The sequence below is a fragment of the Rhincodon typus genome, chromosome 8 (genome assembly GCF_021869965.1).
Source record: "Rhincodon typus isolate 14 chromosome 8, sRhiTyp1.1, whole genome shotgun sequence".
Classification (NCBI taxonomy): domain Eukaryota; kingdom Metazoa; phylum Chordata; class Chondrichthyes; order Orectolobiformes; family Rhincodontidae; genus Rhincodon; species Rhincodon typus.
Window position 1 is genome coordinate 1,668,401 of NC_063339.1, and position 26,613 is coordinate 1,695,013.

General features: G+C 42.6%; 1 protein-coding gene across 2 annotated transcripts in view; it reads left to right on the top strand.

Moving 5' to 3' along the window:
• Positions 1-18,179: 18,179 nt before the first annotated feature.
• vash1 (vasohibin 1) overlaps positions 18,180-26,613 on the top strand; it is a 44,996-nt gene continuing 36,562 nt past the window's right edge. For both annotated transcript variants that reach the window (XR_007262656.1, XM_020520461.2), the window contains exon 1: positions 18,180-18,452. Coding sequence is in view for 1 of the 2 variants with exons in the window: in XM_020520461.2 (XP_020376050.1) it covers positions 18,180-18,452 (273 nt within the window). In the remaining variant the exon portion in view is untranslated. The remainder of the gene's footprint in view (positions 18,453-26,613) is intronic.

A 26,613-nucleotide genomic window follows, 5' to 3' on the forward strand; every position in this document is an offset into this window, starting at 1 on the left:
TTCTCAGGATGGCAGCCAGTGACAAGTGGTGTTCCGCAAGGGTCAGTGCTAGGACCACAACTTTTCACTTTGTACATTAGTGATCTCAATGAAGGAACTGTGGGCATTCTGGTTAAGTTTGCAGACAATACAAAGATGGATGGAGGTACAGGTGGCAAGGCTTCACATTTGGAGTATTGTGTGTAGTTTTGGGCCCCATATCTCAGGAAGGAGGTACTGGCCCTGGAGCAGGTTCAGAGGAGGTTCACGAGAATGGTCCCAGGAATGGAAAGCTTAACATATGAGGAACGTTTGAGCACTCTGGGACTATACTCATTGGAGTTTAGAAGAATATTGGGGGGGGATCTTATTGAAACTTACAGAATACTGAATGGCCTGGGCAAAATGGATGTTGGGAAGATGTTTCCATTGGTAGGAGAGACTAGGCCCCGAGAGCACAGCCTTAGAGTAAAGGGAAGACCTCTTAGAACGGAGATAAGGAGAAACTTCTTCAGCCAGAGAGTGGTGAATCTATGGAATTCACTGCCACAGAAGGCTTGAGGCCAGTTCATGGAGTACATTTAAGGCTGAAATAGATAGGTTCTTGATTATCAAGGGGATCAAGGGTTATGGGGAGAAAGCGGGAGAATGGGGTTGAGGAACTTATCAGCCATGATTGAACGGCAGAGCAGACTCGATGGGGCGAATGGCTTAATTTCTGCTCTTATGTCTTATGGTCTTATTTATTTTAAAATCTTTAATGTTTGTGGCTTGTGAGCTTTTGTTGGAATAATGAGGCTAGATTTCTAGTGCACTCTCCAGCGAGCCATGACATTGTCACCATGTTTTGACAAAACAGCTTAAATCCACACACTCAAAATTAGTTTCTCCTTATTCAGTCTAAATACTTTTGCAATTTTGAATACCTTCACTCAATCTTCCCTTAACGTCTTCTATTCTATGCATAATTCCAGCTTCTCCAATCTCTCTGCATATCTTGTTTCTCCTTTCTGACATTTCAATCATGTGCCCAACCCTATGCTCTCCCTCAGAGCACTCTGCAGCTCCTGCAGTAATTCATGGAAGACAATTTTTAGAGGTGTCTTTTTCTTCAAATCGTCTCCCTTGTGATTAAGGACTTCAACCCTTTTCCTTTCAAGCTGTTGGTGGTCACACAGATCATGAGGTCAAACAACAGATTTGCTTCAGTCTTTAGGCTCTGTACATTTTTGGGAACAAATATATTTGTGGATTATGAGAACTGAAAAATGGAATATATGGTCTGCTGGATTGCAATGTATTTACTATTTGATTGTTGTGCCCTTAAAAGTCATAAAGTCAAAAGAACTGCATATTGTAGTGTTTACAAAAAGCTAAGTGACTTTGGGGAAAAGCTTTTATAGGAGAGATAGGAGATCATGTTATGGCCTTAACTGCTGGACAGGCAAAACAGATTTGGAAGGGGTCCAATGCTGAAGTTTGCTGAGTACTGAGTACATATGTCTCATTGATCAATACCCAAAGAGAGGGTCTTCCATTCATTTGCAACCAACAGTAATGCAATTTCATCAACAAGAAACCAAAGGAACTGTGAGAAAGTCACCCCATTCTGCCTTTCTATTTCTACTCTTAATCAACAGTGCTTTACCCAATTTGTTCACTCTTAATTCCACTTCAGAGTTGCATCATCTCATCTTGTTTGTGTATGAATGTGCGCGTGTTTAGGTTATACTTTAATCCAGTATAGCAGTTTTGTTGACAATCAATTTAGCCTCATCCTTAAAGCATAGGTTTATTTCTAATAAACAAGTTACTTTTGTTTTTGGATTTACTGAATAAATCTGGTAAAAGTTTTCTTTTTGTCCTCGACAACAGTAATAAAGAGAAACAAGTTGATCATTTTTGTGATAAATCAAACATTGACACTTTTGAAACAACTCATGTAGTAGTGGGGCTTAGTGAATAATAACAGCACCTATAGCAGTATGTTACCATTAAGCTGTAAATTCTTCAGAGAACCAAATGTTGTTTTTCATAGTTCAAACAGACATCATACAGAGTTTTTTTTATTCATTCACAGGATGAGGGCATCGCTGGCTAAGCCAGTATTTAGTGACCAACCCTAAATCACCCAGAGGGCAGTTAAAAGTCAACCACATTGGTGTGGGTCTGGAGTCACATGTAGGCCAGATCAGGCAAGGATGGCAGTTTCCTTCACTAAAAGATATTAGTGAACCAGATGGCTGTTTCTGACAATCGACAATGGATTCACGGTCATCATTAGATTCTTAATTCCAGATATTTACTGAATTCAAAATCCACCATCTGCCATGGTGGGATTTGAACCCAGGTCCCCAGAACATTACCTGGGTCTCTGGATTAACAGTCCAGTGATAATACCTTGAGGCTATTGCCTCCCCTTCACATATCATTTTACCAACTGAACCCCAAACATAAAAACGCTACCACTCTGAAGCCATTTTGCAATTCTGTTATTGAGGAGAGCCAATGGATGTTATCTATCTGGGCTTCCAGAAGGCCTTTGACAAGGTGCCACAAGGAGGCTGCTGAGTAAGACAAGGGCCCATGGTGTTAGAGGTAAGGCGCTAGTATGGATAGAAGATTGGCTGTCTGGCAGATTTCAGAGAGTGGAGATAAAAGGGTCTTTCTCAGGATGGCAGCGGGTGATAAGTGGTGTTCCATAAGGGTCAGTGTTGGGACCGCAATTTTTCACTTTATGCATCAATGATCTAGATGAAGGAAATGAGGGTATTCTGGCTAAGTTTGCAGATGATATAAAGATAGCTAGAGGGACAGGTAGTATGAGGAGGCAGGGAGGCTGCAGAAGGATTTGGAAGGTTCGGAGAGTGGGCAAAGAAGTGGCAGATGGAGTACAACGTGGGAAAGTGTAAGGTCACTAAGAAGAATAGAAGCACGGACTATGTCTAAATGGGGAGAAAATTCAGAAGTCTGAAGTGCAAAGAGATTGGGGAGTTCTAGTCCAGGATTGTCTCAAGGTAAACTTGCAGGTTGAGTCAGTAGTTAGGAAGACAAATACAATGTTGGCATTTATTTTTGAGAGGACTTGAATATAAATCAGGGATGTACTCCCGAGGCTGTATAAGGCTCTGGTCAGGCCACATTTGGAGTATTGTGTGCAGTTTTGGGTCCCATATCTCAGGAAGGATGTACTGGCCTTGGAGCGGGTTCACGAGAATAGTCCCAGGAATGAAAAGCTTAACATATGAGGAACGTTTGAGGACTTTGGGTCTATACTCAATGGAGTTTAGAAGGATGAGGGGGGATCTAATTGAAACTTACAGAATACTGAATGGCCTGGACAGAGTGGATGTTGGGAAGATGTTTCCATCGGTAGGAGAGGCTAGGACCCAAGGGCACAGCCTTAGAGTAAAGGGAAGACCTTTTAGAACACAGAGGTAAGGAGAAACTTCTTCAGCCAGAGAGTGGTGAATCAATGGAATTCATTGCCACAGAAGGCTATGGAGGCCAGGTCATTGAGTATATTTAAGAAGGACATTGATAGGCTCTTGATTATCAAGGGGATCAAGGGTTATGGGGAGAAAGCGGGAGAATGAGGTTGAGAAACTTATCAGCCATGATTGAATGGCCGAGCAGACTCAATGGGCTGAATGGCCTAATTTCTGCTCCTATATCTCTTACAGTCTAGCCTCCAAAATGTGTAATGATAAACAGGATGTAAAAGTGTACCACAGAAGAGAGTTGCATTAATGGTGTATCAGTAGAAGATAAAGGTAACATCATCATTGTCTTACCAGACCATAGGGCTGCTTTCTCGTTAGAGATGACTGGTGATGGTTTAACTTCCTCCAGTGGTGTCCAGCGTCAGATACCAGTGTTCAGCCAACTGAACTCACTACACCTGATGTCAAGAAATGGTTGGAGGCACTGGAAACTGCAAAGGCTATTAGCCCTGACAACATTTCAGTAATGTTGTCTTGAAGACTTGTGCTCCATAACTCACCACTTCCTCAGCCAAGCTCAAGTTACAGTACTGGTATCTACTGACAATATGGAAAATTGTCGAGATATGTCCTGTACACAAAAAAAAAACAGGACAAATCCAAACCGGCCAATTACCCCATCAATCTACCTTTGATCATCAGTAAGCTGCTGGAAAGTGTCATCAACAGTACTATCAAGCAACACCTGCTCAGCAATAACCTGTCGGACACAAACTTTCTGCTGAGTGGAGTCATATCTGGTACATAAGAAGATGATTGTACTCATTGCAAGTCACTCATCTCAGCTCCAGAACATCTCTGCAGGAGTTCCTCAGGGTAGTGTCCTGGGCCTAACCATCGTCAGCTGTTTATCAATGCCTTTCCCTCCATCAGAAGTGGTGATATTTGCCGATGATTACACAATGTTCCACACCATTTGCAATTCCTCTGATACTGAATCAGTCCATGTTCAAATGCCACAAGATCTGGACAATATCCAGGATTCGGCTGACAACTGACAAGTAACATCTGCACCACACAAATGCTAGGTAATAACCATGTCCAATAAGAGACAATCTTACCATTGCCCCTTCACATTCAATGCTGTTACAATCACTGAATCTCCCACTATTAACATCTTGGGGTTACCATTAATCAGAAACTCAACTGGACTCACCACACAAACAGTGACAAGAGCAGCTGAGGGGCTAGGAATGCCGCTGCAAGTAACTCATTCCTGACTCCCCAAAGCCTGGCGACCATCTACAAGCCACAAATCAGGAGTGTGATGGAATGCTCCCCACTTGCTTGGATGGGTGCAGCTTCAACAACACTCAAGAAGCTGGACGCCATTCAGGACAAAGCAGCCCACTTGATTGGCACCACATCCACAAACATCCACTCCCTCCACCACCGACAAGCAGTACAGGCTGCTGCTACTAATATCTACAAGATGCACAGCAGAAATTCACCAAAGATCCTTAGACAGCACCTCCCAAACGCACAACCACTTCCATCTAGAAGGACAAGGGCAGAAAATTCAAGGGAGCACCACCACACCTGCAAGTTCCCTTCCAAGCTAGTCACCATCCTGACTTGGAAATATACTGGCATTCCTTTGCTGTTGCTGGGTTAAAAATTTCAGATTTCAAATTGTCCTGGAATTCCATCACTAAAGGCAGTGTGAATCAATCTACAGCAGGTCGACTGCAGTAGTTCAAGGAGGTAGCTCACTGCCACCTTCTCAAGGGCAACTAGGGATTAGTAATAAATGCTGGCCCAGCCAGTGACTTCCATGTTCCACAAGTAAATAAAAAATCCTGAGGATCACCATGCTTCAGGTGAGGGAAGAGGTTGAGAAGGAGTAGCTTTTCATGGTAACGTCAGCAAGTGCAGGAATTGGACCCATATTGTTGGCATCACTCTGCATCATAAACCAGTCATCCAGCCAACTGAGCTACATGACCCTCAGCAAAGCGTATCATTACAGTGAGTCACACTCTCGATGTCTTACACTAACTTTAACAAGATATATTCACAGGACAGTTACAGAATTTCATTCATTTGTATTTTTCAACATTAACAGGAGGTGGCACAAACACTAGAAGATGGGAGAAATGGGAAAGCTATGCTGGTGCAGAGGGTGATTTGTCAAAATTATAATTAAAACTGCATGAACTCAGAGAGAGTTTAACTCTGTATTTCCAGAGAAGTGGAACTGATGGCACTATCAGTACAATATGGAGGAGAATGAGGCCAGAGTCAAGAGGAACAAAAAAAATACAGTGGAATGGAAAGAAGGAGGTTACATAAAGAAGAGAAAAGGACAGAGGAATTTAAATGCTTCCCATATGAAGCTCACTTACTCATGCTCCTCCTCATCAGATGCTGTGGAAGAATTTTCTGGCACGTGACTAATCGCAGGCAGTCCCATTCAGCTCCAGCTCAAGACCAAACAACTTCAGGTGGTGCACTTTGACTACAGAAGGTGTCACCTTCTTGGCAGGCCCGACATAGTGATCCTGCTCCACTTCAGACCACTCCTCACAGGATAATCTGTTCAACCATCTTCACTGGGAAACAAAACAAAGAATATTAGGTAGTTGCTTTAGAAACATGCCTAACTATGTCCTAAGTAATAATTACTTCTCCTGCCTAATTCTACTAGCTTTGCTGTCTTCATTGAATCACTTGAATTTTTCTACCAGATGTTGACTTGTTTTGTGCATTTTCAGTGTTTGATTGCAAAGTTCCAACATTTATGAACATCTTTTTGGATGAATTAAAATGCTGCAAAACCAATCTTTCTGGATAATTACCTATTCAGAAAAATAAGCAGGACTATGGGGTAACGAGGGGAGAGGAACCAGGTGATCTGCTTTTACAGATGTCTAACAACAGGCCAAATGGGCTCCTTTTGTGTTATAACCATTCAATGATTTCATGATTTTACCAGGGGAAATGGATAATTATGTAGTAAGGACCTGTTCTGCCCTCTCCATGTAGTTACAATTTTGAATTGAATTGAATTAGCTTTATTGTCACATATACTTAAATGAACACGGTGAAAAGATTAAAAATCGCCACTTATGGCACGATCTTGGGTACAAAGGTACAAAGGATCACATAAAATCTCTATAAATAATTGCAATAACACAATGTTTTTTTTTTAAATTGCACAGCTCACAAGTAAGGAAGAGGACAGAAAAACTAGGAATTAGTGATTTTATTGACTACCATTTGAATACTCATGCAAGGACAATACCAAAGGTACACACTGTCAATGTATATTACTGTGCCAAATAACTTGCCACACTGCAGCGACTACACTGGTAAAGTACGCATTGATAGAAGGAATAGTTTAGGTTAGATGGGCTTCAGATTGGTTTCACAGGTCGGCGCAACATCGAGGGCCGAAGGGCCTGTACTGCGCTGTAATGTTCTATGTTCTATGTTCTATGTTCTATGAAAAGACTCACAATTCTGCATTACCTTTCATAACCACTGAACATATCAAAATGCTTTATATGCGGTGTATATGGCATTCAAGAAAAATGTGAACCTAAGTAAAGGTGGAGAGGTAACACTATTAATCAAGGATGTTCTGAGGAAGGGTCACTGGACCCACTGATTTTTTTCTTCACAGATGCAGCCAGACCTGCTGCGCTTTTCCAGCAACTTTGTTTTTGTTTCTAGTCAAGGATGGCATTTGTGCAATAGTTAAAGACGTACTTTGCTCAGGAGATCAGGACATGGAATTGGTGTTGATGGAAATAAGAAATAGTTGTGTAAAGAAGCACTATTGAGTGGTCTACAGGCCCGCTATCAATAACCACAATGTGAGACAAAGCATACGAGAATAAATGTCAGGTGTGTGTCTTAAAAGATCAGCAATAATCAGGGGTCATTTTAGTCTACATGTAAACTGGGAAAACCAGATTGGCAGTGGTAACCTGGATAAGGAGGTTACAGGTAGTTCAAGATAGTTTCTTGGAGCAGTATGTTTTGGAACTGACCAGGGTTATATTGAACTTTGTATTGTGCAATGTAACGGTATTAATTAACAACCTCAGAGTAAAGGCATGCCCAGATAGCACCTACCACAATGTGTTATATTTTACATTGAGTGTGATTTAAACCTAAATAAAGGCAGCTATGTCAGCATGAAAGCCAAGCTGAAGTGAGCTGGCTAGGTAACAGATCAACAGAGTCACAGCAACAGATATTTAAGTGGATATTTCAAAGTACTCAGAATAAGTATATATTTACAACAAGAGAAAAGTTCTAAAGGGAGAACCCACCATCTATGGTTAACTAAAGAATTTAGGGGAAAGCATCAAACTTAAGCAAAGACCAAACATGTGCACAAAGATGAACGGCAGGTCAGATGATTGATCAGCACTTAAAGAACAGTAGATAATGAGTAAAAGGTTACTCAAGGGAGGGGTGAAAAAAGAAAGTACGAGAGGAAGCTAGCTCAAAATGTAAAATGGGTAACAGTTTCTCCATTTCAAAACGAAAAGTACTAATCCTCCAGAGAAGGATGGGGATTTAGTAGCAGATAGTAAGGAAATTGCAGATGAAATAAATAAATATATTGCTTCTGTTTTCACAACAGAGAAGACAATAAAGCACGTCACGCATCACTGGAGTAGCAAACTGGAAATCAAGCCCCATTATTCCTGGAGTTGTCACAAAAGTTAAAGTATTTTAAAAAACACAACTTTTAAAATGTACATCCCTGAATTTACCTGATTTTCAGACCCATTTTAAGAGAAAGCATTGGCCAGGTTTCTGTACTAATAAGAATTATGAATTATTACAAGTAAATGGGGAGGCGATGGCCTAATGGTATTATCGCTGGACTGTTAATCCAGAGACATGGATAATGTTCTGGGGACCTGGGTTCGAATCCCACCCCAACAGATGGTGGAATTTGAATAAAATATCTGGAATTAAGAATCTAATGCTAACCATGAATCCGTTAGCGATTGTCAGAAAAACCCATCTGGTTCACTAATGTCCTTTGAGGAAGGAAATTGCCATCCTTACCTGGTCTGGCCTACACGTGACTCCAGGTCCACAGCAATGTGGTTGACTCTGAACTGCTCTCTGGGCAATTAGGGATGGATAATAAATGCTGCCTAGCCTCATCCCATGAACGAATAAAGAAAAAAAAAATATAGACTTCGGATACAGGTAAACAATTATGAAACATCAGCACATAGCTCTACTAGTTAAAATGCTAATTCACTTATTAAACTCGCCTTTGTACACATACATACACAATCAGACGGACAGGAAATAAAAACATGGGTATTATGGATAGAGGGAAAAAAATGGGAAAGCAGTTCAGTGGTTCTTATTCACATGATCTGTTGAGATGATTCTTGTGCTAATTAGAATGTTGTCTCTTGGTCTTCTTCCCCAGATGCTTCCACTGGTTTGCAGGAGGCACTAGGTCTCTGATTTAGCTGTAAGTCACAGCTGTAAACCAACTGCAGAAGGAAAGGTAAACTGGTTTTCTTCAGGTTTAAAGTGGCTTTTACTGTGTAGCAATGAGACACAGGCCCTGAGCTGGGAGATCCTTTGTCTTCTCAATATTATGTTCACAGCCCTAAGCTGTTCAGTTACCCAAGAACAAGTCATGCAGTTGTTGGCATGCAGAAGACCTTTGTCATTAATAACTGGTCACTAGTCTACAGACTAATCAACTATCTGTTGGCAGCTGAATCTTCATTTGTACACATCCTTGACTCCAGCTGTCTTACCTTCTTCTACTACTTATTATCCATAGCGAGTGTTAAACAGTTTTCGCTTCTTATCTAAAAATTATATTCTGATGTTGTAAACAGTCCAAAGAAGGTTCACTAGGCTGATACCAGGTATGGAGGGTCTGTTTCGTGAGGAGATGTTGAGTAGATTGGGCCTGTATCATCGCAATTTAGAAGAATGTGAGTCGATCTTACTGAAACATACAAGATTCTTAGGGGTCTCAACTGTGCAGTTAAGATTCCATAAAGGTTATTGCAAAAATAAAAGCTCATGATGTAGAGGGTAACATATTAGAATGGACAGAATGTTGGCTGTCATTACAATGAAACGCTGCACCAGAAACCTAATATGGTATGGGAGAGAATCGAGTATCCACCACAATAAAATGCTTCTACTTTGTGGTGAAAAATAAAGAAATAAAATTGCAAAGCAGACATATGGCAAAATGAGCCAATTAAGGGAGAGACAAAGATAGCTAAAGCAAAGCGAGCTGTAAAATGACGGGCCAAGCAACTGAAAAATACTCCACAACTCAGGGACAGGTCTTGGAGACATGTTAGCCACATAGTAGAATGGACAAGCCTTGCAATGGATCAAGCACTGTGATACAACAAACACATTAATTGAACACATAATTCATGTAAAGAGGTAAGTTCAATTAAGTGTCATAAAAATACAGACTTGCACAGCTATTGTTGCTCTTACAAATTTATAGATAGATAGTCATTGTATTTCCCAACTTTGATTTAAACTACTGATTAAAGTAAATCGATCAAATAAAAAAGAGGATATGTTTAAAAGAACAAGTTTCATACTCAGTGAAGCTACTGTTATTCATTATCCAGTGTTAACAGCATAATGCAAGTCTGAGGGTAGCAACATAGGAATCAAAATGGATCAAACTTCGGAAACTGCAATCTAATCCACTTAAACTAGAATTTTCCATATCACCTTGGTTACAGATGATAGGAAGGCAAGGATGGAAAAGGTTCAATCAATAACCAAAAGGTAGCGTACTAAGCAACAAGTAGTAGAAAGTACATTGTGAGAGACGCGACATGTGTAGAGAAGAGCACTGACAAAGCAGGTTGTACAGGGGAAGAACAGCAGCACAGTGGGAGGCACCAATCACACATCTGGCTACTGCTCAATTCCTTACTCCTGATCAAGGTGTCCTGACAGATCAGCTACCTATGGACCAGGCCTGAATCAAAGAAACACTGCAAGATCTCCACTAACCCTTCTGGAATCCAGATTAAAAACTGTTCTAATGAACGGTGATGACCCTTCCTGTAACAGAATCTCCCAAACCTGTGATCTCATTTACCCAGTAGAACAAGGGCAGCAGGTGCACGAGAATACCAAACCTGCAAGTTCCTCTGTAAGTCACACACCATTCAGACTTAGAATTCTATTATCGTTTCTTCAATGTTGTTGGGTCAGAATCCTGGAACTTCCTCCTTAACAGCATTGTGGATGCACCTGTACCCCATGGACTGCAGTAATTTAAGAAGTTAGCCCACCACCCTCTTCTGCAAGACAACTACAGATAAACAATAAATGGTGCCCTAGCCAGTGACATTCACAACCTAGGAACAAACTTTTGAAAACTGATTCTTTAGCTGTTTCTCTACAAGAACACCAGCATCTATAGAGAGAGTTTGACTAGCATTTTTGTAGTTTCTTAAAATCTGTGTCCAACACCATTGAGAGATTCTGGTAAGATGGCAGTAGAGTAGGGCTTTTGAGCCTGGGGCTCATGCGCACCCCACTTCTCTTTTCGTTTTTTTTCTTTTTTCCACATCCTCCTCCCCCCCCCCAACTCCCCCAACTCTTTTCTCACTTTTGCTCTTTTATTTTACTTTTTGTTGAAGAGCTTGGACACGATGACAGCATCAGTGGTGATGAGTCAGCCCAGCACAGACTTGTGTGGACCCAGCATGTACTACTGGCAGTCAACAAGTGGGCCCAGCGTAGACTCATGGCAGCAGCATCAGAAGTGAGTTTGGGTTCCTGGTAGCTTCTATATCATCAAGGTGGCCCTAGCGCCAATTCATGGCTACCGCAGTGGAGGCGAGTTTGGGTTCTCTGCGGCATCTGCTTCCAGCACAGAATCATGGAGGCAGCAGCAGAGGCGAGTTTGGGCCAGTAACATACCTGGCTGTATCAGCGAAGTGGACCCGAAGCAGACTTATGGCAGCAGAGTCAAGTTTGGGCCAGTGCAGCACCTGGCGGCATTAGTAGCATCTGCACTGGTGAGGTCTAACGAGGACTCATGGTGGCAAGGGCATCAGTAGAGGTGAGATGGTGCCAAAGAGTGGCAACTTTTGTTCCAGCAGCGGCAGCGTGACAAAGGGAACTCGTGTCCGGCCAACATGCCCATTGCACTTAACAAGAAGGACTGTGAAGTTGAACACATTTTCTTTACTTTTCTGCCTTCATAGTTTATGTTTTGGTTTATTTTTGTGTTTTAAGATGGCACTCTTTGGTAGCGACACTATACAACACTTTTCATTGTACAATATTTTGTAGCTAAATACAAGTGACAATCATTTCAAAAACTGCACCAGCTCAAAGTCAAGGCCCAGTCATCCTCCCCACGCAATGAATGATGTGCAATAAATTTAGCTTCATCAGTGTAGCCCACAAACCAGTAAGTTAAAACTGAAGAACTTTGAAATGCCAGAAAACAAGTTCAAAAGTTGGTGATGATGCAATGGTCACAACGCAACAGAGTTAGATGAAGAAATGATACAGCGACTTTGGAAGAATAATAATGATTTTTTTTTTAAAATGTCAACATGCCATCACATATAAGCATTCTCCTGGGATATTGAAGGGACCATGCATACAAGCAAAAATTTGTTAAGTGACTGTGAACAAGGCAAATCAGAAAACAGTTGTGCTGAAGTATAAATGGAAGGGATGAAGCAGCAGATAGCTTACGGGATTGTCCAAAGCATTTGCTGGCAGATCTGGGTAATAGATGACTAAAATCATTGCAGAATAGTTATCAAGACAGATATCCCAGCACCCCATTGAGGAACCGACAGTCAGAGTCATAATGGTATAGGAGGTAGCCATTCAAAATCCTGGAACTCCCTTCCTAATAGCAGTGTGGGTGTCACTAATCCACATGAACTGCAGTGATTCAAGGCTTCTCAAATAATTCATATAACAAATAGCATTTATTTCAGGCACTGAATGAATGCAAAACAAACAGTAAATGCTCAGACAGGGAGGCAGTAAAAAGGTTGCAACCTTTCTATATCTGCAGCCTCATGCAAAGCTTACCTGGTTTTCTGTAGATCTCCCTCATTCATTCCACCATCAACACTTGTATCTTCAGCTGCCTCATTCCCATACTCTACAATTGCTTGTTTAAACCATCCTACTACACCATCAAGGCGCAACTTAAATCTCACCTATTTGGAGAGGGATGCAGGGAGAGAGAGAGAAGAAAACTCACAGAGATACCATATCTAAGTTGAGAACACAGCCCAGTCCGTCATACAAGCCAACCTTCCATCCACTGATTTAATCTACACTTCTCGCTACCTCAGAAAGGCAGCCAACAACAAAAGAACCCTCTCACCCTGGTTATAATCTCTTCCAACCTTATTAGACTTCTGAATGGACCTCTCAAATTTCAAATCTAATGTCGATCTTGCTTTTTGTGTACGTTCTTTGCAGCTATAACTTTGTATTCCTGTTCTTTCACCCTATGATCTTTTTATGATATGATCTGCCTGTACTGCATGGAAAACAACTTATCACTGTACCTAGGTACATGTGACAATAACAAATTAAATCAAAGAAAAAACATGACGTATGAGACCTCTCCAGACCTTAAAAACGTTTACAAGTTCAGAAATTGCTGGAAAATTCCCCCCATGTGCTACATACGTTCAAGAGGCCCTAAAATTATTGGAGTTGATATAGAGTCCAGAAAGTTGCAGGGTTCCCAAGTAGAAAATAAGGTGTTGTTCTTTGAGCTTGTCCTGGGTGGCATAGTGGCAGCAGGGACCCGGGTTCAACTTCACCCTCAGGCGACTGCCTGTGTGGAGTTTGCACATTCTGCCATGTCTGCGTGGGGTGCTCCGGTTTCCTCCCACAGTCCAAAGATGTGCAGATTAAGTGGATTGGCCATGGGAAACGCAGGGTTACAGAGATAGGGCAGAGGATTGAGTCTGGGTGGGATGCTCTTCAGTCCACAAGTCAGTGTGGACTTGTTGGGCCGAATGGCCTGATTCCACACTGTAGAGATTCTATGAGCTTTCCTGGAGCACTATAGGAAGCCGGAGACAGAGATGTTGGCCATGGAACACAATGGTGTGTTGAAGTGTCAGGCATTTTTGCAGACAGAATGTAGGTGTACTGCAAAGCAGTCATCCAGTCTGCGCTTCAACTCCCCAGTGTACAGGAGACCACATTGTAAGCAGCAAATACAGTCGACAGAATTGAGTGAAATGCAAGTAAAACACTGCTTCACCTGTAAGGTGTTGGTCTGTGGCCTTGGATAGTGAGGATAGAGGAAGTAAACAGACAGGTATGACACATTCTGTGTTGCATAGGGTGGTGCTATGGGGGTGTGGGGAGGTGCTGGGAATGGAGAAAGAACGGACGGTGTCTGGAGGGAACAGTACCTGTCGAAGGATGACAAGGGAAGGGAGGGGAATGCGTGTCTAGTGGTGACATCCCACTGACAGTGCAGAAATGGAGGTTAATGATCTTTGAATGTGGATGCTGGTGGGATGGTCAGGACAAGGGGGACCCTATTCGCACTTGCGGTAGGAAGTGGGGGGATGCTGAAGTGAGGGAAATGAGCCAGGCCTGGCTGTAGGCCCTGTCAAACTATGGCGGTGGGGAATTCTTGGTTGAGAGAGAAGGTGGGCATTTCAGAGGCCCCCTTGTTGAAGCTATCATCATCAGAACCGATCCAACAGAGGAACTAAGAGAATGAAATAGAGACTTTACAGGACAGCAAGATGGCGGCAGAGTAGGACGCTCCAGCCGGAGCTCCTCTGCTCCACCTGTTCTTTTTCTTCTTTTTTCTCTTTTCTAGAATTTTTTTTCAAACTTTTAAATTGCTGGGTAGGGGGGAATGTGAGAGGCAGATCCCCAACCACCCGCCAGCCAGCACAGGGAGGCGGATGTCCTGGCAAGGCCTCGTGATTTGAAGCCCAGTGTTGTCTGGAGCGGTCTGGAGCTTGGTGTAGTCTGGAGGCTAAGTGATGGCACGGACTTGAGTGAAAATTCAAGTACCTTTTTTAAAACTTTTTTTTCTTACGTTCAACTTTTATTTATTAATCTTTCAATTTTGTACCAAATGCTTAAAGTATCTGTACCCAGGTACATTGTTCCTAAGATGGCACCATAAGCACAAAACTGCAAAAGTTTCACTGCACTCATTCAAGTGCACCTGAGAATAAAGCAAATTCAATTCAAACTACAGGAAGCAGGGTGTGAGGATGTATAGTTAAGGTAATAGTGCAAATCAGTGGGCTTGTAGTCAATATTGGTGGCCAGCCTATCCCCAGAAACGGAAACACAGATGTCGAGGAAGCAAAGGAGGGTATCAGAGTTGGAGCAGGTGAAGGTAAGAGGGAGGTGTAAAATTGGAAGTAAAGTGAAATTAATAAACTTTTCCAATTCCTGACAAGAAAAGGAAGTAGTACCAATGATGTCATCAATGTGCTAGAGAGAGAGTTGTGGGTGGGGACCAGAGTAGGACTGGAACAAAGAATTTTCCAAATACACATAGGAAGTATGTGACTGCACTTGAGAGATTGTAGAAGTGATTCAGCAGGATGTTGACTGGGCTGGAGTTGAGACTCGTTTACCTTCAACTAGAGAAGGCTGAGGAGTGGAGTGATCGAGCTGTACAAAATTCTGAGGGGCACAGACAAGGTACGTAGGCCATTCAGCCCATCAAGTATATTACACGTTTCAACGTGATCATGGATCGTTGGATAACTTTCAAAGAAACTGACATAATCACAATGGGCGAGTGAACCAGTGTTGAAGGAAGTCTGCCGATACCAAAGTTGGGTCAGGCCAATTAGGTTTGAATCAATGACAGCAGGGGCTGAGGGTGTGAGTGAACCTCCTAGTTTGTTGCTGCACTGACCCAGTTCCCAGGCCTAACCCAAAGCGCCCAGCCTGTTACCAACTTCCACCTGGCTCATTTTCCAATGGGCATTGACAGGGATGAGGGGGGGGTCAGCTCCAGGTGGGGGAAATCCTCTGCACCTCTTTACCTGAGTTAGTGCCTCCTCTTTGCTGCAGGTCTCGCGTCGATACTCGCACTCAGCCTTGCCGTGTCCACAGCTTCACACCGTCTCCCTTGGTAACTGCAACAGCCTCAACAGCGTCCCTTTACGAACCAACACACCCGCCAACACTAACGCGCCTGCGCCAAACCTCTACCCGCAACGTCATCATGCGCCTGCGCCAAAACCTCCTCCCCAAACCCACAGCCGAGCGCGAATGGGCCTGCGTAAGAGCCTGGCTGACGTCACCAAAATGTACCAGTGCGCCTGCGCAGCGGGCCGGCCTGGGTTCAGAATGTCGTAATGCGCCTGCGCCAGCGGTTTTCGCCCGCTATCGTCCAGTTTTGAATGTTTGTCGAGGAGCCGGAAAGAAAATTGTTATTAACAATGTGCAACTAATCTGAAAATAGATTCCTGAACAGAGCGAAGCGGAAATACTTAAGTCAAGCATTTGACTGATATGAGCTCCAGATGAAAAAAAGGAAAATAATATTCAGAAGTACCCAATTGATGAGACTGTTCAATGGTGAAAACAACCCGATGGCCGAGCTGTGATTAACAATTAATTACACCGAGCAAGCGGCTGAGATTTCCTTCTGTTCGTCAGTGAAGTGGAAGAAAGTGCCCAGGTCCCCTATAACTGGATTACACTGATCCGGTTTCACTGGGTCTCCCCCGAACCAGATTACGTTGATAGAGTCATGTAGATGTAGAGCATGAAAACAGATCCTTTGGTCCAACTCGTCCATGCCAACCAGATATCCTAAATTAATCTAGTCCCATTTACCCGCATTTGGCTCGTATCCCTCTAAACCTTTCCTATTATTCTTGATTCACCAGGTCCCCTATAACTAGATTACATTGGTCTGGATTCACCAGGTTCGCTACAACTGATTATACTAATCCAGATTCACCAGGTCCCTTTCAACTGGATTGCACTGATCCACATTCATTGGATCCCTTATAATTGGATTACCCTGAACTTGATTTGATGGACCTTATTTGATTCAATGGTAAAACAATGGCCTCGTGGTATTATTGCTGGAATGTTAATCCAGAGACCCAGGTAATGTTCTGGGGACATGGGTTCACATCCCACCATTGCAGATGTTGGAACTTGAATTCCATAAAAATCTGTAGTTAAGAGTCTAATGATGACCATGTCAATTGTCAGAAAACCCCATTTGGTTCACGAATGTCCTTCTGGGAAGAAAACCGCTCTTGTTGCCTGTTTGGGCCTACGCATGACTCCAGACTCTCAGTAATGTGGCTTGGTTGACTCTTAATTGCCTTCTGGGATGAGCAATAAATGTTGGTTTAGCCAGCAATGCCCTCAGCCTGTGAATGATTAAAAAAGATCCACTTCCACTGAATCCGTCGGGTCGCTGTTAACTGGATTACACCGATCCGGATTCACCAGACACCTCCAGACAGGTTGTGATGAAAGTTTATCACTCCAGTCAGATTACACTTATCTGGATCCGCTCTAACATTATGACATTAATCTAGAAATACTGGAAAATCTCCAATCCCAGCTGGATTAATACTGAGTTGAAGTGAATTTACAGGGACCTCTCCAACCCTGCTCAGCAAACAACTGAATCTGATTCATTGAGTTCCCTTCCAAGCGGATTACATTGACCAGATTTACTGGGACCCACTCTAACCACATTTCACTAATCCAGAATACATCAGGACATGCTCTATGCAGATTATACCAGCACTCGCTCCATCCGGATCACACCAATCCTATTACATTGGGACTGCTCGAACAGGATCACTCCAATCCAGATTACACCGGGACTGGCTTTGGTGAAGCGGATCACTCCAATATGGATTACACTGGAACCCACTGAAGTGAACTGGATTACTGTGATATAGATTACACTGGAACCCACTCAGATGAACAGGATCACTTCAATACAGACTCCACCGGGACCCGCTCTGGTGATCCAGATCACTCGGATACGGATTCCACTGGGACCCGTTCTGGTGATACGGATTCCACCGGGATCCACTCAGGTGATTCGGATTACTTCGATATGGATTCCACCGGGACCTGCTCTGATGATCCAGATTACTCTGATACGGATTCCACCGGGACCCGCTCTGGTGATCCGGATCATTCGGATACGGATTCCACCGGGATCCGCTCAGGTGATTCGGATTACTCCGATACGGATTCCACCGGGACCCGCTCTGATGATCCGGATTACTCAAATACGGATTCCACCGGGACCCGCTCTGGTGATCCGAATCACTCCGATAAGGATTACAACTGGAAGGGGCGCAAACAGTGACGTAATGCCTTGGGTTAAAGGGGGTGTGCGCATGTGCATCCTTGCCTCCTCGACCATTCTGACCAATGGGAGGGCACGGAGGGCGTGTTCATGACGCCAGCGAGGTGACTGTCTGGATACAAAGCGAGAGGAGCAAGGATTCAGGGAGGGAGTGTCTCTGGGATTAGATTTAACTGTATAGGATAGTCATGGAGGGGCATTGCAAGAAGCCAAGCATCTTTCTGTACGCACCACATTTCACTGAGTTTTAATCAATTCACACGCCCTTTGGTTTTACACTGAATCATGTCGATCTGTGCTCTCCGTTTATTGTCCAAGTGAGTGGGCGAAGGGGAAAGGGTTTCATTCATCTAAAAGTAACAGCATTAGCAATGTCAGAGGGAAGAGGAGATGCTTCTATTGTTAGGAGGAGGTCAGCCAGCGTGGGACCTGTCAGCGTTGAGAGGAATATGCAAAGAGATGAGGACCAGGGTGAGGATGGTGATGAGGAATTCCGGGATGAAGGGGTTCCTTTCTACATTAACCGAGGGGGACTCCCTGTCGATGAGGCCACCTGGGATAGGATGTGGAAGCACGTTGCTAAGATCCATCCTGAAGGAGAGAAGATGGTGCAAAGTATTCGAGGAATGCCATACCTCCCCAAGGTGATTTCTACATTCTAACTTTGAAATTGTGTATTGTTACTATTAGCCTTCAACAGTTTAAACCCTCCAATGGGTTTTGATCAGTTTGGCTTTAAATACTCAATAAACAATCCGAACCAAGTTTTTATGATGGATGTTCTGAATGTTAAAGTGGGGACTTGTGTTCAGTTTTAAGCTGCTTTGGACTCTAACAAAGCTTCAAGCTATCTTAAATGGTGTTGGTGGTGATGGACTTACTTGAACTGTTCATGATGTTTTCAGCTGATAAATCTTTTGAAACTTGATGATTTGATTGGGAGCTTAGTGACATTGGGCTCTTTTACAGTCTGAAGTCTTGTGTTTTTTCCTTGGCTTCTAGCCAGAGCATAGTAAAAATCCTCGTCTGCTTCGCCCTCTTCTGAGTTTTTATTTGTGCACTTTTCCAACCACCACCCCCCCACCCCCCGCGCCCTCCATTTAGTAAAGTGTTACCCATCTTCTGTTCCTTCTTTTGAGCAATCCAGGGATCTTTGTATATGTTGAAATGCTGGATGAAAATCTCTGCTATGCTCATCCAGATATTGTGTAGCAGAGTTTTTTTTCTTGTAGTTTCTGAATTGAGCTCACAGTTCAGTCCAGACAACAACAAATTTTCTCTTGTAAATTGCATATCTTTAGGCAATTCTTATGTAGTTGCTAAGGTGTGTTTCTGTGCGTGATAATCAGTATATAGAGAAAAGACTGAACCTTCAGATGCAGGAACACCCAATTCAAAATGTACCAGCTATATAACAAAGAAATCCACTTGTAGTCTGCTGTTCACCTAATTTGAATTCATGAGCACTTAGCGTTTCAGTGGTCAGCAAAATTCTAACAATGTTTGAAAGAATTGTATATGAATTTATTTTTCTGTTTGCTGCAAATCTCCTGAATGGCAATTTGAGTAATAGTCAATGATAATTGTAGCAATATTTGTCTTTTGTGCTTCTCCAGAGACTGCTTGTTGGGATTGTGATCACAATATGTGATGAAAGTATCATTGTAGGCAGAGCAATGGTCCATAAAATTTCATGAAGGCATTATAAAGTACATAACATGAAAAAAACAAAGTGTACATGGACTCCATGAATGATGGTGTAGTATCTTAGGATAAAGTTAAGAGTCTAGACCCAACACTTAGTCTGTCCAAACAGGTCCAGAGCAATAAACTGTTTAACTATATTAGCTGGAATTCTTGTACAAGTCAGAAGTTATGAACAAACTGCTAGACCATGCTCTTGAGCATTGTGTCCTGGTCTTATCCTACACTAGAGACAGTGTAACAACAATGAGGCTACTCTGCAGTTTATTTTATTCACTTGTGGGACCTTGGCGTCACTGGCTGGGCCATGTTTATTGCCCATCCCTCACTGCCTTTGAGAAGGTGGTGGTGAGCTGTTTATTTGAACTGCTGTAGTCTATGTGGTGTAGGTAGACCCACACTGCTGTTAGGGAGGGAATTCCATGGTTTTGACCATCAACAGTGAAGGAACCAGCAGTACATCTCCAAGTCAGGATGGTGAGTGGCTAGGAGGGGAGCTTGCTGGAGGAGGTGTTCCCATGTATCTGCTGCCCTTGTCCTTCTAGTTGGAAATGATCATGGATTTGGAAGTTGCTGTCTAAGGATCTTTGAATTTTTGTAGTGTATCCTTGTAGATAATATACAGTGCTGCTATGGACATCAGTGGAGGAGGGAAGGGATGCTTATGGATGTGGTGCCGGTCAGGTGGCTGCTTTGTCGTGGATGGTGTCAAGTTTCTTGAGTTGTTGGAGCTGCACCCATCCAGGCAAGTGGGGAGTATTCCATCATATTTCTGACTTGTGTCTTATCGATGGTGAACAGGCTTTGGGGAGTCAGGAGATTAGTTACTTGTTATGGTATTCCTAGCCTCTGACCTGCCCTTAGAACCATTATATTCATATGGCAAGCCCAGTTGAGTTTCTGATCAATGTAATCCTTAAGATATTGGTGGAGGTTTCAGTGATGGTAACACCTTTGAATGTCAAGAGGTGGTTGTTAGATTGTCTGTCTGTCTGTCTGTCTGTCTGTCTGTATTTTATTGGAGATGGTCATTACCTTGCATTTGTGTGATGCAGATCTTACTTGTGACTTTTCAGCCCAAGACTGGATGTTGTCCAGATCTTGTTGCATTTAGACATGGACTGTTTCAGTATCAAGAGTCATAAATGGTGCTGAGCATTGTGTAATCATCGGTGAACATCCTTATGTTGTCTGACCTTTATGATGGAGGGAAGGTCAATGATGAAACAGCTGAAGATAGTTGGGCCTAGGACACACCAGGTGTACCAAAAAAAATGGGAAAAACAGGGTTTAGTGAGAAAGAGGAACTGAAACAAATCTGTATTAGTAGGGAAATGGTAGATCTGATGATGTATATCCCAGAATACTTAAGGAAGTGACCCTAGAATTAATGGATGCATTGGTGGTCATTCTCCAAGATTCTTTAGACTCTAGCTGCCCTCAAATACTGTTCCAATAAATGACAAACTTCTTATTAACCGGCACCCAATGGACCAGGAGTGTACTGGATGGTCAAATATTCCAGTTGATCAAGAGATCAACATAGTGTAAAAACACACACTCAGTAATGGAAACATAATGCAGAGAGTATACATATCACTGTTAAACTTTATTCACAGCGTAAATCACTTAAGTAATAATGCAACTTTGCCTTAAATAAAACTTACTGACAATAATCTCTCATCCTCAACTGACTACTCTGACATTGCTGAGATAGTGACAATACAGTAAACTTCCAGTATCTCAGATATATATAATTTTTGTTGATTCATCAAGAGTGCTAGTTCATAAGTGCCAGTTAAAATAAGGTTTGCTGTAACACCACTATTCAAAAAGGGAGGGAGAGAGAACAGAGTTATAGACCAAATGAGTCTAACATCAGTAGTGGGAAGATGCTAGAATTCATTATCAACATTTTGTAACAGATCAATTAGAAATCAGTGGTAGAATCAGAGAGTCAGCATGGATTTACAAAAGGGCAATGATACTTGACAAATCTACTGGAATTCTTCAAGGATGTTACTACTGGAGTTGTTCGGGGGCATCCGTGGATTTGGTTTATTTGGACTTTCAGAAGGTTTTTGACAAGATCCCACATAAAGAGAAATTCCCACATAAGTAGAATGTTCAATCAGACCTGGGTGTCCCCGAGCAGGAAGCGCTGAAGGTAAGCATGCAGGTGCAGCAGGCGATAAAGAAGGTAAACTCTGTTAGTCTTCATAGTGAGAGGATTCAAGTACAGGAGCAAGGATGTCCTGTTGCAGTTATACAGGGTATTGGTGAGACTACACCTGGAATATTGTATGCTGTTTTGGCCTCCTTGTTTGAGGAAGGATAGTCTTGCTATAGAGGGAATGCAACGAAGGTTTACCAAATTGATTGCTTGGATGGCTGGACTGATAAATGAGGAGAGATTGAGTTGTTTAGGATTGTATCACTGGAGTTTAGAAAATAATGGGGAATCTCCCAGAAACCTATAAAATTCTAACAAGACTAGTTAGGCTAGATGTATGAAAGATTTTTTGATGGTGGGGGAGTCCAGAACCAGGGATCGTAGTCGAAGGATAAGTGGTAAAACTTTTGGGACTGGGATGAGGAGAAATTTCTTCACCCAGAGAGCGGTGACCCTATGGAATTCACTACCACAGAAAGTGTTTGAGACCAAAACATTGTGTTATCAAGGAGGTAGCTATAGCTCTTGTGGCTAAAGGGATCATAATGAAAGGCTAACATGATCTATTTGGATTTCTAGAAGGTCTTTGACAAGGTGCTGCAAGACTGCTAAATAAAATAAGAGCCCATGGTGTTAGGGACAAGGTACTGGCATGGATAGAGGATTGGCTGATTGGCAGAAGGCAAACAGTAGGGAGAAAGATAACCAGGTGTAGAGCTGGATGAACACAGCAGGCCAAGCAGCATCATAGGAGCAGGAAGGCTGACAAAGGGTCTAGGCCCGAAACGTCAGCCTTTCTGCTCCTAAGATGCTGAAGGGTCTAGGCCCGAAACGTCAGCCTTCCTGCTCCTATGATGCTGCTTGGCCTGCTGTGTTCATCCAGCTCTACCCCTTTGTTATCTCGGATTTTCCAGCACCTGCAGTTCCTACTAGCTCTAGTAGGGAGAAAGAGGTCATTTTCAGTATGGCAGCCAGTGACTAGTAGAGTTCTGCAGGAATCCATGTTGGACCACAACTAATCACGTTATAGATTAACGAGCTGGACTTAAAAACTGAGGACATTGTTGCTAAGTTTGCAGATGACACAAAGATAGCTGGGGGGACAGGTAGTGCTGAGGAAATATGGAGGAGGCAGAAAAACTTGGACAGGCTAGGCAAATGGGCAAAGAAGTGGCAGGTGGAATACAATCTGGGAAAATGTGAGGTTATGCACTTTGGTAAGAATTCAGGTGTGGTCTGTTTTCTAAATAGGGAAAAGTTTTGGAAATCTGAAGCACAAAGAGACTTGGGAGTTCTATTCCGAACTCTTTTAAGGTTAACATGCAAGTTCAGTTGGCAATTAGAAAGGCAAGTGCAATGTTAGCAAGCATTACAAGAGACCAGGGATGTACTGCTAAGGCTGTATAAGGCTCTGGTCAGATAGCATTTGGAATATTGTAAGCGGTTTTTGGACGCTGTGTCTACGGAAGAATGTGCTGGTATAGCAGGGCTCCAGAGGAAGTTCACAAGAATGATCCTAGTGATGAAGGGCTTGACATAAGAGGAGTTGAGGACTGTGGGTCTGTATTTGATGGCATTTAGAAGGATGGTGGAGGATCTGATTGAAACTTCCAGAATAATGAGAAGCCTGGATAGTGTAGATGTGGAGAAGATGTTTCCACTCGTAGGAGAGACTGGGACCTGAGGGCACAGCTTCCAAGTGAGGGGACAAACCTTTTAAAACTGAGATGAGGAATCTCTTCAGCCAGCATGTGATTAATAATCTGTGGAAGTTATTGCTGTGGAGGCCAAGTCATTGCGTGCATTTAAGGCAGATCAATAGATCCCTTAAATAGTAAGGGGATGAGGGGTTATGGGGAGATTGTTTTTTTGAAAAACAAATCAGCTTTGATCAAATGGCAGAGCAGATTTCGTGGGCTGAATAGCTTAATTCTGTTCCTGTATCTTATGATCTAGTTTGAAAAATTGGATCCAATATTTCCTTTAGTGGTAGAAAGCTGAAGATGATGGCTAAAGGGTTTGGTTTGTGACTAGAAACCTATGACTATGACGCGCTCATGGGTTGTTGTTGGGTTTCTTTTTGTTTTGTGATATGTATTAACGATTCAGATGTGAATGTAGGAGGTATAAACAGAAAATTTACAGATGACACAAATTTATGTGGTAATTAGCATGGAGGAAACTTCAGATGGCAGGACGATAGAGGATTGGTCAGAATGTCTGAACTGTAACATAAATGCATAATTAATAGGAACGGGAATAGGCTATTCAGTAGGATCATGGCTGATCTGATATTCCTTACATCCACATTCTTGCATTTTCCCCATAATTCTTGATTCCCTTATTGGTCAAAAATCTATCTATCTCAGCCTTAAATATACATAAGGACTGTGCACCCACAGCTATTTGTGGCAAAGAGTTCCAAGACTCTCAACCCTCTGCAATAAGAGGTTCGTCCTCATCTCAGTCTTAAATTGGCGCTCTTAATTCTGACACTATGCCCTCTGGTCCCAGACTATTACCGTGAGGGGGTGCATCCTCTTAGCAGTAACCCTGTCAAGCCTCTTAAGAATCCGATATGCTTCAATGAGATCAACCTCTCATTCTTCTAAACTCCAGTGATTGGAGTCCCAACTTGTCATTCCACTTTTTTTGTTGTTTTCTGCAAATTTGACTACAGTAAATTGGCTGTCTTCCTCCTTGCACATCTTAAAAATATTTATGTAAACAGTTGTGATCCCAGCACTGATCCCCTGTGGAACCTCACTGTAACGGTTGCCAACCTTTAGGATAATAGGCCAGCACAACATCGTGGGCCGAGGGGCCTGTACTGCGCTGTACTGTTCTATGTTCTTAACCTGAAAAAGAACACCTTATCACCTTTTGCTGTTTCCTGCCCATTAGCCAATTCTCTATCCATGCCTATTAAGCACCTCCAACAACCATAGGCTCTTATGACTTAGCCTTTTTGTGATGTACCTTGTTGAATGCCTTCTCGAAGTCCACATTCAACACATGTACTGGTTCCCCTCTATCTACTCTGACTGAAACTTCCTCAAAGCATGAATAAATTAGTCCAACATGATTTCCCTTTCGTGAAGCCATGCTGACTGTGCTTGATTAGATTATCTTTCAACTGTGCTTCTTCGCTCCATTTAGATTTTATTATTATAGAATCCCCACAGTGTGGAAGCAGGCCATTCGGCCCATCAAGTCCACACAGACCCTCCAAAGGGAATTCCACCCAGACTCGTCCATCCTGCCCCATCCCATCCCTGTAACCTCCTTAATTGTTATTGCGTATTAGCAAATGGAATTTGATGCTGAAAAGTGAGGTGATGTGAGGAGAACCAACATTGTAAGGTGGTACATGTTGAATGCTAGGAGCTTATGAAGTGCAGAGGGACCTTGGTGTGCATGTCCATAGATCTTTGAAGGCTGCAGGACAGATGGATAAGATGGTGAAGAAGGCATATGGGATATGGGGTTCTGAAGAAGGGTCACTGGACCCAAAACTTTAACTCTGATTTCTCTCCACAGATGCTGCCAGACCTGTGAGTTTTCTCAGCAATTTGTTTTTGTTTGCATATGGGATACTTGCCATACTTGAGAAGCTCGCCTTTCCCTTTGTAATCAGTTAAGAGTAGTTAAAGGAAAGAAAATCCCTGATCCACTTTATAAATAACAAGAAACTATTTATTTAACCTTGACAATGAGCAAATTAACAGAATTACTAACAAACCAAACAATTCCCCCCCCCCCCCCCCCCCCCCCCCGACCAAAAAGAAATTACTAACTATTCCCTAACTGGCCTAAATTCTACTGGAATGCTGTTCAAATAAGCACAGGTCCCACTTATATAAACCCAATTAATAAGACAACAATAAATTAAAACTTAATCACTCAAAGTTCACACCACTGTCTTCTGGAACACCTTGCCGTTACCGTTACTGCACAAACACGTTTCTTCCGCTGACTCTGCTGTTAGGGATGTTTTTCTCTGTAATTGCTTCTGTAACGACTTTTAGCTAGAAATGCTAGATGCTGAAGAGAGAGAGAGGGCTGAGGGTTCTTAACCTTGGCAATTAGCTGTTAGCTCTGGCTTTCTGTCCAACTGCCCCCTTCTTTATACCAATGATGACGTAGCAATATTTCTTACGTGACATTGGTTTGATGTTGTCAGCACCATCAAATTTAAATTTGATAGGTTTTAGTATCTAAGGGCCTGGTTTAAATTGGTTAAATTTGAAAAGATTTGTTGTCTTGGTTAAAAAAAAGTGCTGCTTGGCCTTTCAGTATAAATGTTTCAATTTTGGATACTTTCTGTACTGGCAACCTCCAGCTGCTGCTCACAGACATACATTTTAAAAATCTCTACGTACAGAAAAAAAAACCTCAGCTCATAAAGGTGCCCTCTTTCCCCCTATTACCTTTACAAAAAAATTCTAGCTTCCTGCCTTCCAATTCACGAGTATTCTACACCACTTTGTAACACTACCTAAAAGGGAGGGAGAGGTGAAAGCCCTCAAGACATTTAAGAATTATTTAGCCGAGCAGTTGAAATGCCATAGCATACAAGTCTATGGGCCAAGTGCTGGAAAATGGGATTAGAATAGATTAATAAAAGCGAAAGACTGCAGATGGTAGAAATCTGGGTTCTGAAGAAGAGTCATACTTGACTTGGAAAAATTCTCTCTGTGGAGAGGAAACAAATCCTGACAGACGTGCTGAGTTCTCTGGCATTTTGTGTTACAATAAGTGGATTGATAACTGGTGTGGACACAATGAGCCATGGGATATCTTTTCATACAGTAAGAACTCTGACGCCTTGATGCTACACTTGGTCAAATATGGCCTAGATAACAAGGACTGTCACTTTCAGAGACAACAAGGTGCAGGGCTGGATGAACACAGCAGGCCAAGCAGCA